At 37.3% G+C, this 12,201-nt stretch overlaps 1 protein-coding gene across 1 annotated transcript in view; it reads left to right on the top strand.

Moving 5' to 3' along the window:
* skia (v-ski avian sarcoma viral oncogene homolog a) overlaps positions 1-10,859 on the top strand; it is a 197,844-nt gene extending 186,985 nt beyond the window's left edge. Inside the window, exon 7 of the mRNA XM_062054176.1 lies at positions 5,414-10,859. Coding sequence (XP_061910160.1) covers positions 5,414-5,599 — 186 coding nt within the window. The 3' untranslated portion in view covers positions 5,600-10,859. The remainder of the gene's footprint in view (positions 1-5,413) is intronic.
* The last annotated feature ends 1,342 nt before the right edge of the window (positions 10,860-12,201 follow it).

Genomic DNA, 12,201 nt, shown 5'->3' with positions numbered 1-12,201 from the left:
TACACTATATATATACACATATACACACATATATATATTCACACATATATATATATATATATATATATATATATATATATATATATATATATATATATATATATATATATATATATATATATATACACATATATATGTATACACACACACATATATATATATATATATATACACATATAAATATATACACATATATATATTTACACACATATACACGTATACACATATATATACACATATATATATATGTGTATATATATATATATATATATATATATATATATATATATATATATATATATATATATATATATATATATATATATATATATATATATATATATATATATATATATATATATATATATCCGGGCCGGATGGTGTCTCCCCCTCCACTCTCAGACACTGTGCGGACCAGCTGGCTCCTGTCTTCACTGACATTTTTAATACCTCTCTGGAGCTATGCCGCGTGCCGTCCTGCTTTAAGACCTCTACCATTGTCCCTGTCCCCAAGAAAGCACGGATCACAGGACTAAATGACTACAGGCCGGTCGCGCTGACGTCTGTGGTCATGAAGTCCTTTGAGCGCTTGGTCCTGCCCCACCTCAAGGACATCACCGCCCCCCTCCTGGACCCACTGCAGTTCGCCTACAGAGCCAACAGGTCTGTGGATGATGCAGTGAACCTGGCCCTCCACTTCATCCTGGAGCATCTGGACTCCCCAGGAACCTACGCTAGGATCCTGTTTGTGGACTTCAGCTCTGCCTTCAACACCATCCTCCCTGGACTGCTACGAGACAAGCTCTACCAGCTCAGCGTGCCCGACTCCCTCTGCAGTTGGATTAATGACTTCCTGACAGACCGAAGACAGCACGTAAGGCTGGGGAAGATTGTCTCGGACAGTCGAACCACAAACACTGGTACTCCTCAGGGCTGTGTACTCTCCCCCTGGCTCTTCCCCCTGTATACAAACTGCTGCACCTCCAGTCACCAATCCGTAAAACTGCTCAAGTTTGCGGATGACACCACCCTCATCGGGCTCATCTCGAATGGTGATGAGTCCGCCTACAGGAGAGAGGTAGACCGGCTGACGTCCTGGTGCAGCCTCAATAACCTGGAGCTGAACGCCCAGAAAACAGTGGAGATGATCATGGACTTCAGGAAAGTCACAGCCCCACCATCCCCCCTCACCCTGATTGACTCTCCCACCCCCGTCCCCATTGTAGACTCCTTCCGTTTCTTGGGCACCACCATCACCCAGGACCTCAAGTGGGAGCTGACCATCAGCTCCCTCATCAAGAAGGCCCAGCAGAGGATGTACTTCCTGCGGCAGCTGAGGAAACTTAAGGTGCCGACCGAGATGCTGGTGCAGTTTTACTCAGCCATCATAGAGTCCATCCTGACCTCCTCCATCACAGTGTGGTTCCCCGGCGCCACAGTCCAGGATAAGAATAGACTGCAACGCATCGTACGTGCTGTGGAGAAGGTGATTGGCTGCAAGCTCCCATCCCTCCAGGACTTGTTCTCCTCCAGGACCAGGAGGCGTGTGGGTCGGATCACAGCTGACTCTTCTCACCCTGGACACACACTATTCTCCCCTCTCCCCTCAGGCAGGAGACTACGCTCCATCCAGACCCACACCTCCCGCCACCTGAACAGTTTTTTCCCCTCGGCCATCAGGCAAATGAACAAGAACTCCTAACAGCAGCTCCTTGAATTCCTTGAATCCCTTCTAAGTCTATCTGATAGCTCAGTCACAGCTCTTTTTTATACCAAATATGTGTTATATGTGTTTTATGTCGCACGTTTGCACCAATGGCAATAAAACTATTCTGATTCTGATTCTGATATATATATATATATATATATATATATATATATATATATATATATATATATATATATATATATATATATATATATATATATATATATATATATATATATATATATATATATACACACATAAACACACATACAGTGTTTCCCCCAGAAAATGTGTCGCCCGGGATAGGCGGCCGGACAGGGAGGGGGGTGGGTGGGTGGAAAGAACAGTGTTACTCGACCTGTCGCCATCACGTCTCCACCTCATCGCTGCCACCGCAGCCTGGAGGAGGCAATAGACTACAGACTCTGATTACATTGAACACATTGCTTATTAAAAATAACCAAATAACAATATTTCATAATAAATAAAAATATTAGAGAAATAAAGAAGCCTACAATTTTTGGTTGTGTTTTCCGCTCCATTTGCAGAATGGCGATATACGATATATACCTCGATATTTTTTCCGTAAAGTACAAACAAAACAGTCCTAGTTACCTGAGATACTAAGTATGTCATTATTATGACTTAGTAAGTCAATATTTTGACTTAGTAATTTGAGGTTAGTTTGTCTAAATTGTCAGACGATTGCTTCTCTGATGTCTCCATCATGTCCAGAAGTCTCTACTGCATTCAGCAACTTTGTCTCGATTGGAAGTTTTCGTTTTAGTCTGTCGTGCTTGTGGCTGTTGAGTTTTGCCTTGTGGAAAAAAAACATTTTTACAAGGATTTTTACAAAATTAAATTCACCAATCATGAATACATTATTTGTGATAAACCCACTTTAGCACAGGTGTAAGATAGTGACATGTTATTTACAACACGTCAAATGGCCCTCAACATCGTCGGTAAACAATGTGTGTGAATAAAGCACTTCATCGAGGTATTTTAATTTTGACAGAAAAAATAAATAATTTATGCAACTGCAGTTTTACTTAACTCAATATTATTTATTACAAGAAACTACTCAAAGCATTTTTAATACAACCCTATTTAAATACATCTAAAACAGCTGAACTTTAATATATGCTTGCCATCTTGACTTCTGATTCCAAAGCAAGTATTTTTGTCACACTGTTATCAAACAATGATAATATTAAAACAAATGGGCAAAATATGATTCCACATTGTTGAAAGTGGTCATCTGAGAGCATTTGTAATTGCAGTGCAGTTCATATAAAAAAATGTTGATGCCGCAGATATACAACATCTATCTGCCTTTTAACAATATTACTTCCTAGCAATGAAGTTAGCGCCCACATACCTGAAGTAGAGCTCTTTTCTCTTTCACCACAGAAGATTGTGGATTGCTGCTATTGGAATCTTGCTGCTCTTGTACATCATTCGGCATATTTTTGTCTGTGACCAGGCTGTCAAGGGTGAATGGAGAATCTGAACTCCTGTGAGAACTTGTGTCAATAACTGATGTTTCTATTCCAAATTGAATGGATGTAGTTGATGGAGAACCGCCCCAGATCTGCTCACATAGTTGGAAGTACAGCAAAACAACTCTACCGTAACCACTTCTTCCACCTGCGTCGACTGCTTGTCTGTACTTTCCACGAACCGCTTTAAGTTTAGTGTCGATAGTTGTTTTTGTGATGTCCTGTTTCCGATGAGGAAATTCCTCAGATGTCCCTCCAAGTCCGTACCGTTCCAAAATAGGGTAACAATGTCACCATACTTGGACTGGCAAGATTCCCAGTCAACACTTTGTTGAGTTTTGTTAACTTTAAACTCCAAAGCGATGCTCAAAAGTAGCTCTACTTCTCTGTCAGTCCACATATATAATTATTTCTTGCCGTGACCCGGCATTTTTGCTATATGCCGCCTCCGGAACTTACGTTTTGGATGTTTCTGATTGGCTAAAATGGTCTTAAGTCCTAGGCTACAGCACCCCAGTATTTTGGCATGCGTATGACACTCAGTGTATGCGTTTGCTTGGGGACGGTAATAGTTTTTTAAATGCGCACGTGTGGCTGGAAGTCTTGTTAAGACGTTAGTTTAGGCGTTGGCGCTTTGTTGTTAAGGCGGCTGCCTTAACAACAAAACGCTGCGGGAATCCCTGCACATATATATATATATATATATATATATATATATATATATATATATATATATATATATATATATATATATATATATATATATATATATATATATATATATATATATATATATATATATATATATATATATACATATTAGAGCTGTGAATCTTTGGGTGTCCCACGATTCTTGGGGTCACGATTTGATTCAAAATTGATTTTTTTTCAATTCAACACGATTCTCGATTCAAAAACGATTTTTTCCCGATTCAAAACGATTCTCTATTCATTCAATACATAGGATTTCAGCAGGATCCACCGCAGTCTGCTGACATGCAAGCAGAGTAGTAGATTTTTGTAAAAAGCTTTTATAATTGTAAAGGACAATGTTTTATCAACTGATTGCCATCCATCCATCCATTTTCTACCGCTTATTCCCTTCGGGGTCGCGGGGGGCGCTGGAGCCTATCTCAGCTACAATCGGGCGGAAGGCGGGGTACACCCTGGACAAGTCGCCACCTCATCGCAGGGCCAACACAGATAGACAGACAACATTCACACTCACATTCACACACTAGGGACCATTTAGTGTTGCCAATCAACCTATCCCCATGTGCATGTCTTTGGACAACAACTGATTGCATTAATGTAAATTTGTTTTAACTATAAATGAACCAAAAATATGACTTATTTTATCTTTGTGAAAATATTGGACACAGTGTGTTGTCAAGCTTATGAGATGCGAGCAAGTGTAAGCCACTGTGACACTATTGTTCTTTTTTATAAATGTCTAATGATAATGTCAATGAGGGATTTTTAATCACTGCTATGTTGAAATTGTAACTAATATTGATACTGTTGACGATAATATTCATTTTTGTTTCATTACTTTTGGTTTGTTCTGTGTCGTGTTTGTGTCTCCTCTCAATTGCTCTGTTTATTGCAGTTCTGAGTGTTGCTGGTTTTGGAATTGAATTTCATTGTTATGGTATTGCTGTGTATTGTTTTGTTGGATTGATTAATTTTTAAAAAAAAAGAAAAAATTAATAATAATAAAAAAACTAAAAAAACATCGATTTTTTAAAAATGACAATCGATTCTGAATCGCACAACGTGAGAATCGCGATTCGGATTCCAATCGATTTTTTCCCGCACCCCTAATACATATGTATATATATATATATATATATATATATATATATATATATATATATATATATATATATATATATATATATATATATATATATATATATATATATATATATATATATATATATATATATATATATATATATATATATATATATATATATGTATATATATATATATATATGTATGTGTATATATATATATATATATATATATATATATATATATATATATATATATATATATATATATATATATATATATATATATATATATATATATATATATATATATATATATATATATATATATATATATATTTTAGATTATTCTCTAACCCTCATATCTGATTCCTATGATTTGATCTTTGTCCTGTCATGTTTTCCAGATCGAAGACCTGCAGATGAAGCTGCAACACGCCGAGGTGGACCGAGAGCAGCTGCGGGCCGACTTACTGCAGGAGCGGGAGGCCCGGGAGCACTTGGAGACCATGGTGAAGGAGCTGCAGCGGCAACTTTGGCCCGGCGACAAAGACTTGACAGCCAAGGACAAGGAAGTGCAGTCCCAAAAGTGAAGCCATTGTCGCCGAGCAGTCCCCCCCAAGTCCTCCATCACTCACACACGCCGCAGACAGTTTGTCCCACAAGTCGTCCACATGCTCACACCAGAGGACGGCATGCGAAACTTTGACCGGGAAGGCGACAAAATCCGCGGCGAGGAAGGACGTCAACTTAAAAGTGGTCTCGCACGCCTCACTGGCAGAAGTGGAATCATTGCACATGACAAAAAGGAAAGGACGTCTGTGGTCATAAAAGCTAAAAGACGATCGTGTTTCCCGCAAAACCCTCCATCTTTGTCCCCATGGGGTTTGACACGACATGGACTACACAGCGATGTAACGAAAGATACGTGAAAATACAAACAAATAAACTATGTGCCGACATGGCGTTTTTTTTCTTCTTGGTTTTTTTTTAGGGACGCCATAAAAACTCAGATTTTGATTCCTGTTCAAGCAAACTTTTAATCTTCTAAAGATTTCATATTCCACACGTAAGCGTGGTCTTTTCATCTTATTTCATGCACGTGATGCATTTATTTTTGACAATATTCACTCCCTCCAGGATTTCGCAGGCTTTTTTTTACGATTGTCGTGGCCTAAAAATGCCCGAATTTACGGCAGTTTTTTAAGAAAAGTTGCAATTTTATTTTCAATAACATTGAATCGACTTGTGATTTTATGAACTCGCTATCAATATTTTAAGTTTTAGCAGTGTTTTTAACGTTTAACCTGAAAAAGCACAGGATTTCACAACAATTGTAAAATACTGCATTGATGTTTTACTCCTTTCATACCATAGTAAAAACTAGATGGCAGTAAATGCACATACTTTTCAAATTACTGTACTGTTTTAATTCATTACAACTTATAATACAGAAAGAAACACCACCGAAGGCATCCTTAATGTCTGCTCTGTCGTCCACAAGTTGCAGACGTTCTCCGTGTATGTTTTACACCTGAAAAGTGTATCCATCCTAAACATTCATTTATGTTTCGATACATTCACCCCCGCACGCTAAGAGCATCCGTGAACTGCTGAGAGCGATCTACAGCGCTCATTTTTGTTGGTAAACGAGAGACAACGAGAGATTATCATCACACTCCAACATCTCTAACATGTTATCTTTGCTTGGTCAGCATTGCAAATTAAAATGTTTATAAATTGTCTTACCCTGGATAAGTAAAGGTTGAATAAATATAAATACCCCGTTTCCATATGAGTTGGGAAATTGTATTAGATGTAAATATAAACGGAATACAATGATTTGCAAATCCTTTTCAACCCATATTCAATTGAATGCACTACAAAGACAAGATATTTGATGTTCAAACTCATAAACTTTTTTTTTTTTTTGCAAATAATAATTAACTTAGAATTTCATGGCTGCAACACGTGCCAAAGTAGTTGGGAAAGGGCATGTTCACCACTGTGTTACATGGCCTTTCCTTTTAACAACACTCAGTAAACGTTTGGGAACTGAGGAGACACATTTTTTAAACTTCTCAGGTGGAATTCTTTCCCATTCTTGCTTGATGTACAGCATAAGTTGTTCAACCGTTGTGGTATTTTAGGCTTCATAATGCGCCACACATTTTCAATGGCAGACAGGTCTAGACTACAGGCAGGCCAGTCTATTAACCACACTCTTTTACCATGAAGCCACATTGATGTAACACATGGCTTGGCATTGTCTTGCTGAAATAAGCAGAGGCGTCCATGATAACGTTGCTTGGATGGCAACATATGTTGCTCCAAAACCTGTATGTACCTTTCAGCATTAATGGCGCCTTCACAGATGTGTAAGTTACCCATGTCTTGGGCCCTAATACACCCCCATACCATCACAGATGCTGGCTTTCCAGCTTTGCGCCTATAACAATCCGGATGGTTGTTTTACAATTTGAAATGTGGACTCGTCATCCCACATAACACTTTTCCACTTTGTATCAGTCCATCTTAGATGAGCGCTGGCCCAGCGAAGCCGACTGCGATTCTGGGTGTTGTTGATAAACGTTTTTTGCCTTGCATAGGAGAGTTTTAACTTGCATTTACAGATGTAGCGACCAACTGTAGTTACTGACAGTGGGTTTCTGAAGTGTTCCTGAGCCCATGTGGTGATATCCCTTACACACTGATGTCGCTTGTTGATGCAGTACAGCCTGAGGGATCGAAGGTCACAGGCTTAGCTGCTTACGTGCAGTGATTTCTCCAGATTCTCTGAACCCTTTGATGATATTACAGATCGTAGATGGTGAAATCCCTAAATTCTTTGCAATAGCTGGTTGAGAAAGGTTTTTCTTAAACTGTTCAACAATTTGCTCACGCATTTGTTGACGAAGTGGTGACCCTCGCCCCATCCTTGTTTGTGAATGACTGAGCATTTCATGGAATCTACTTTTATACCCAATCATGGCAGCCACCTGTTCCCAATTTGCCTGTTCACCTGTGGGATGTTCCAAATAAATGTTTGATGAGCATTCCTCAACTTTATCAGTATTTATTGCCACCTTTCCCAACTTCTTTGTCATGTGTTGCTGGCATCAAATTCTAAAGTTAATGATTATTTGCAAAAAAAAAAAAAAGTTTATCAGTTTGAACATCAAATATGTTGTCTTTGTAGCATATTCAACTGAATATGGGTTGAAAATGATTTGCAAATCATTGTATTCCGTTTATATTTACATCTAACACAATTTCCCAACTCATATGGAAACGGGGTTTGTACAAATACATGTAAACTAGGAAGTAAACGTGTTTATACTACATATCCAGAAGGCTTAGCGCTGTAGACAGGAGCAGGAAGTAGGTCTGAGCTACAACATTTGAGCCATTTTATAAATAAATAGATTTCTTGTTACAGGTGGCAGTTCAGGAAACAAACCTAAGTTTTAACAAATTCGATTGGTCGAGGCGTGCATCCGATAAAAAATTGCGAGGCTCATAATACACGTTAAATTTGCGTTAAATCAGCACAATTGCGCCGATTCCTGGAGGGACTGAATTAATCGTCACGTTCAACATTTTGAGTGTATGGGTCACCCTTGGCAAGAAACAAATGTTCAGTAAATTAAGGTATGTAAATATGATTACTATTTCTCCGACTTCATAATGAATCGCACTTTGTCCTAACAAAATACAGTTTTTTATGTTAATGTACTCTCACTATTGTCTCTCAAGCTTTTTTTGGAAAACGTCTCATACATGAATGCTACCGTATAAATCCAGTTAACATTTTGTTGCTTATATGCATTCTCGATGAAATATTGTTATGTTTACTTAAGGCAAAGTATTGTAAATAAACGCAACGAAAAAGAAGGCTCTACCTGTTCCTGGCTGACGTAGTTTGGAAACAGGTCGGGATCGACGGCGGTGCGCCCAAACATGAAAACGATGACAAATCAAGCGGGAAACTTCGAAGGAATGAGTGGCGTTTTTGATGTCATGTTTTCATATTTTGTGGCCTTCAAAGTCGCTTTTATGGACGGTGTCTCTTCTCTTTACTATCAGATACCTAAACGAGGAAACTCTTTGGTTTGTTTCCATTCAGTATCAATCATCCTCGGTACAGTAGGGCGAGTTCTTAAAAAAAAGAGCCTACACAATCAAATTAACTTTTATGAATTGGATTTTGTTTAACGAATCAAACAGGACATATTGGCAGGAATATGCCGTGGCAGTTGGGTACAATGCAATCAAGATGTACATGATGTTAATGCTTTGATTGATAATGTTTTTATTGCTTGTCTGTTTTTAGTTTTTTTTCCCGATTAAAAAAAAAAAAATTTTTGTTCATGCATGAAATTTGAGAAGAGGTTTGCCATTCATATCGTCAGTTATGGGGCATTTATACTGTACATACAATGGGGTTTTATCGTCTTATGCAATTTGTCTTGACCAGGAGGAGGAAATGGTGATTAAAAGCAGCAAACTGTAAACACATGAACATAAATACACACACACATATATATGAAATATATTTCAAATGAAATGCTGGACAAGCCCAAGTGCCTGACACCGGCAAAAATAGGTTTCCAGAAAAGACGATTGAAGAAAAAGGATTAAACTTCTTCATTAAATGTAAACATAAATAAGGCCCATCCCTCTCACTGGAACACGTGACAGGTCCCCCACTAAAATATTGTACTTTTTGTTCATTTAAAATATGCATGTACAAAGTATTTTCTAGAAGATCTTTAAAAAAAATAAATTTCCTTTGTACATACAGACTTTGTGAACTTGTGGCCTCGATGAACGCATGTGGAGCATTATAAAGATGTTATTACTGTTATTATGATGAAGGTCAAATTCCCTTTAGGATAGATAATGCCATTGGGAGTGCAAACCCTAGAATACCTGCAGGTTATTATTATTATTATTATTATCATCATTATTATGGGTATTGAAAGGTGGCTTCCAATCCAACGCGCCGCTGCCACTTCGGCACGCCTACAAATTGGTACATTTTGTAGTGTTTTTTTTTACACTCTAAAAAGCTTGTGTGTAGTTTTCTTTACGCATGTTTTTCTATAAATGAAAGGTTACAAAAAACAGACAAAAAAAAGGTTTTCTAAAGGATTTTGCGAGCAATAACGGTCTGTATGAATAAATACTTGCCAGTGTGACGATTTGAATACAAATTTAAAAAAATGTACATATGTTTTTCATGTACATTATTGTATAATATATGTACATGGTGGCTGTTTCCTTTTTGCAGAATGAAATCTTTTCTTACAATAGTTGTTTTTATTTTGCTTTTTCTTTTTAAAACAACTCATGCAGTGTGTAAGAGAATATTCCAAACAAGATAACCCCCCCTTTTTTTTTTTTTACTGTAGATTCTTTGTATGGCTTGTTCTCCAGCCGTTCATTTTGGTAAATGTATATTTTATTTGTTGTTGTATGTTGGTTATACTCTCTGCCACACACCAGGACGACGTCTTAAAGATTGTTTCATCATCTTCATGTTTCTGTTTAGCCCTGTGCTGCTGCTAACGCAAAATCAAACACTTGGAGAAATGTTTATTATGTCAGAAGAAGTTTTCCCGTTTCTGAATATTACATATGCAGTATGAAAAGCTCAGCCGACTTGTTCGTCTTTCTCAACCTTCTTCCATGCGCACCTCTCTCTCTCTCTCTCTCTCTCTCGCACGACACTGACTATATTGTAAAGTAAATGACTTTATGAGATTATGTTTGAAGATAGTTACGCTGATATATACGGTGACTGAATGTACAGTGTATAGATGCATTACCAGAAATAAAGTTGTTTGTCCACAATGCACGACCCACTTTTCTTTTCCCTCAGACACTCATTATCTGGCAAATAGTGCACACAAAGTGATTCCTGCTGCTGATGAATGCAGTTTACTTTACTAGTGCGACTTGTGGGCTAATGATTATTAAAACCTTGTTCCTCTCGCTGGGATAATACAACAACAAATACTTGTTTAACAGTTATTATTAAAGGTGGGGAAATTAATCGATTTTTAAATGTGTCGCAAGTCGGACATGGATTATAAAATCGATTTATAAACGTCAATAATCGATTTATTAATTGTAAATAAAATAATGCAGACAGTTCTAGAATATGTCTGACTGCAGAAAGCCACCTCACTGGGAGATAGGACCTGCTCCTTTATTATTGGGCACCTATGTTCCACTTTTGCACACATTTTCATTAATTTAATAAATGCCTTGGGAATTATTTAACTGTTTAATACAAAAGGACTGTTTTTAAAAGTTGCATGTGATAAAGGCTTAATTAGTGAAACAAAAAGAAAAGTAAAACTGCATTAATATACATTATTTAAAGAAGCATAAATAATACATTTTAATCGAATCGTAGCTTTTGAATTGTAATCGTAATCAAATGGTGAGGTGCCCAAGGATTTATGATTTATTTAACACTCAATATTGGGCTAAATATACAGCAATGTACAGTACAGGCCAAAAGTTTGGACACACCTTTTCCTCATTCAATGTGTGTTCTTTATTTTCATGACTTCAAGCACACCTGTAAAGTGAAAACCATTTCAGGTGACAACCTCTTGAAGCTCATCGAGAGAGTGCCAAGAGTGTGCAAAGCAGTAATCAGAGCAAAGGGTGGCTATTTTGAAGAAACTAGAATATAAAACATGTTTTCAGTTATTTCACCTTTTTTGTTAAGTACATAACTCCACATGTTCACTCATAGTTTTGATGCCTTCAGTGACAATCTACATTGTAAATAGTCATGAAAATAACAAAAATGCATTGAATGAGAAGGTGTCCAAGCTTTTGGCCTGTACTGTATATAAACACACATCTGAATAGTGAGTCATATTCAACCTTATTCTAAATCGATTCAGAATTATCCAATCTTTTTTTCTCATTTATTTTTCTTAAAGATTATATTTTTAAGAAAGGCTTTTTTAGGCCATCTCCATGCAAGCTAGGGATGTCCCAATCCAGGTTTTTGCACTTCCGATCCGATACCGATGTTGTTTTTGCACTTCCGATCCGATACCAATACTGGCCGATACTGGCCTATCCGAACATGTATTAAAGTTTAAAGTTATTTAGCCTACTTAGTTGTCAGATTCATGTTGAAAAGGGTTGTAGTACTCTTGATAACAAC

This window comes from Entelurus aequoreus, linkage group LG07, assembly GCF_033978785.1.
Source record: "Entelurus aequoreus isolate RoL-2023_Sb linkage group LG07, RoL_Eaeq_v1.1, whole genome shotgun sequence".
Classification (NCBI taxonomy): Eukaryota; Metazoa; Chordata; class Actinopteri; order Syngnathiformes; family Syngnathidae; genus Entelurus; species Entelurus aequoreus.
This window is presented reverse-complemented; position numbering and strand designations above follow the sequence as displayed.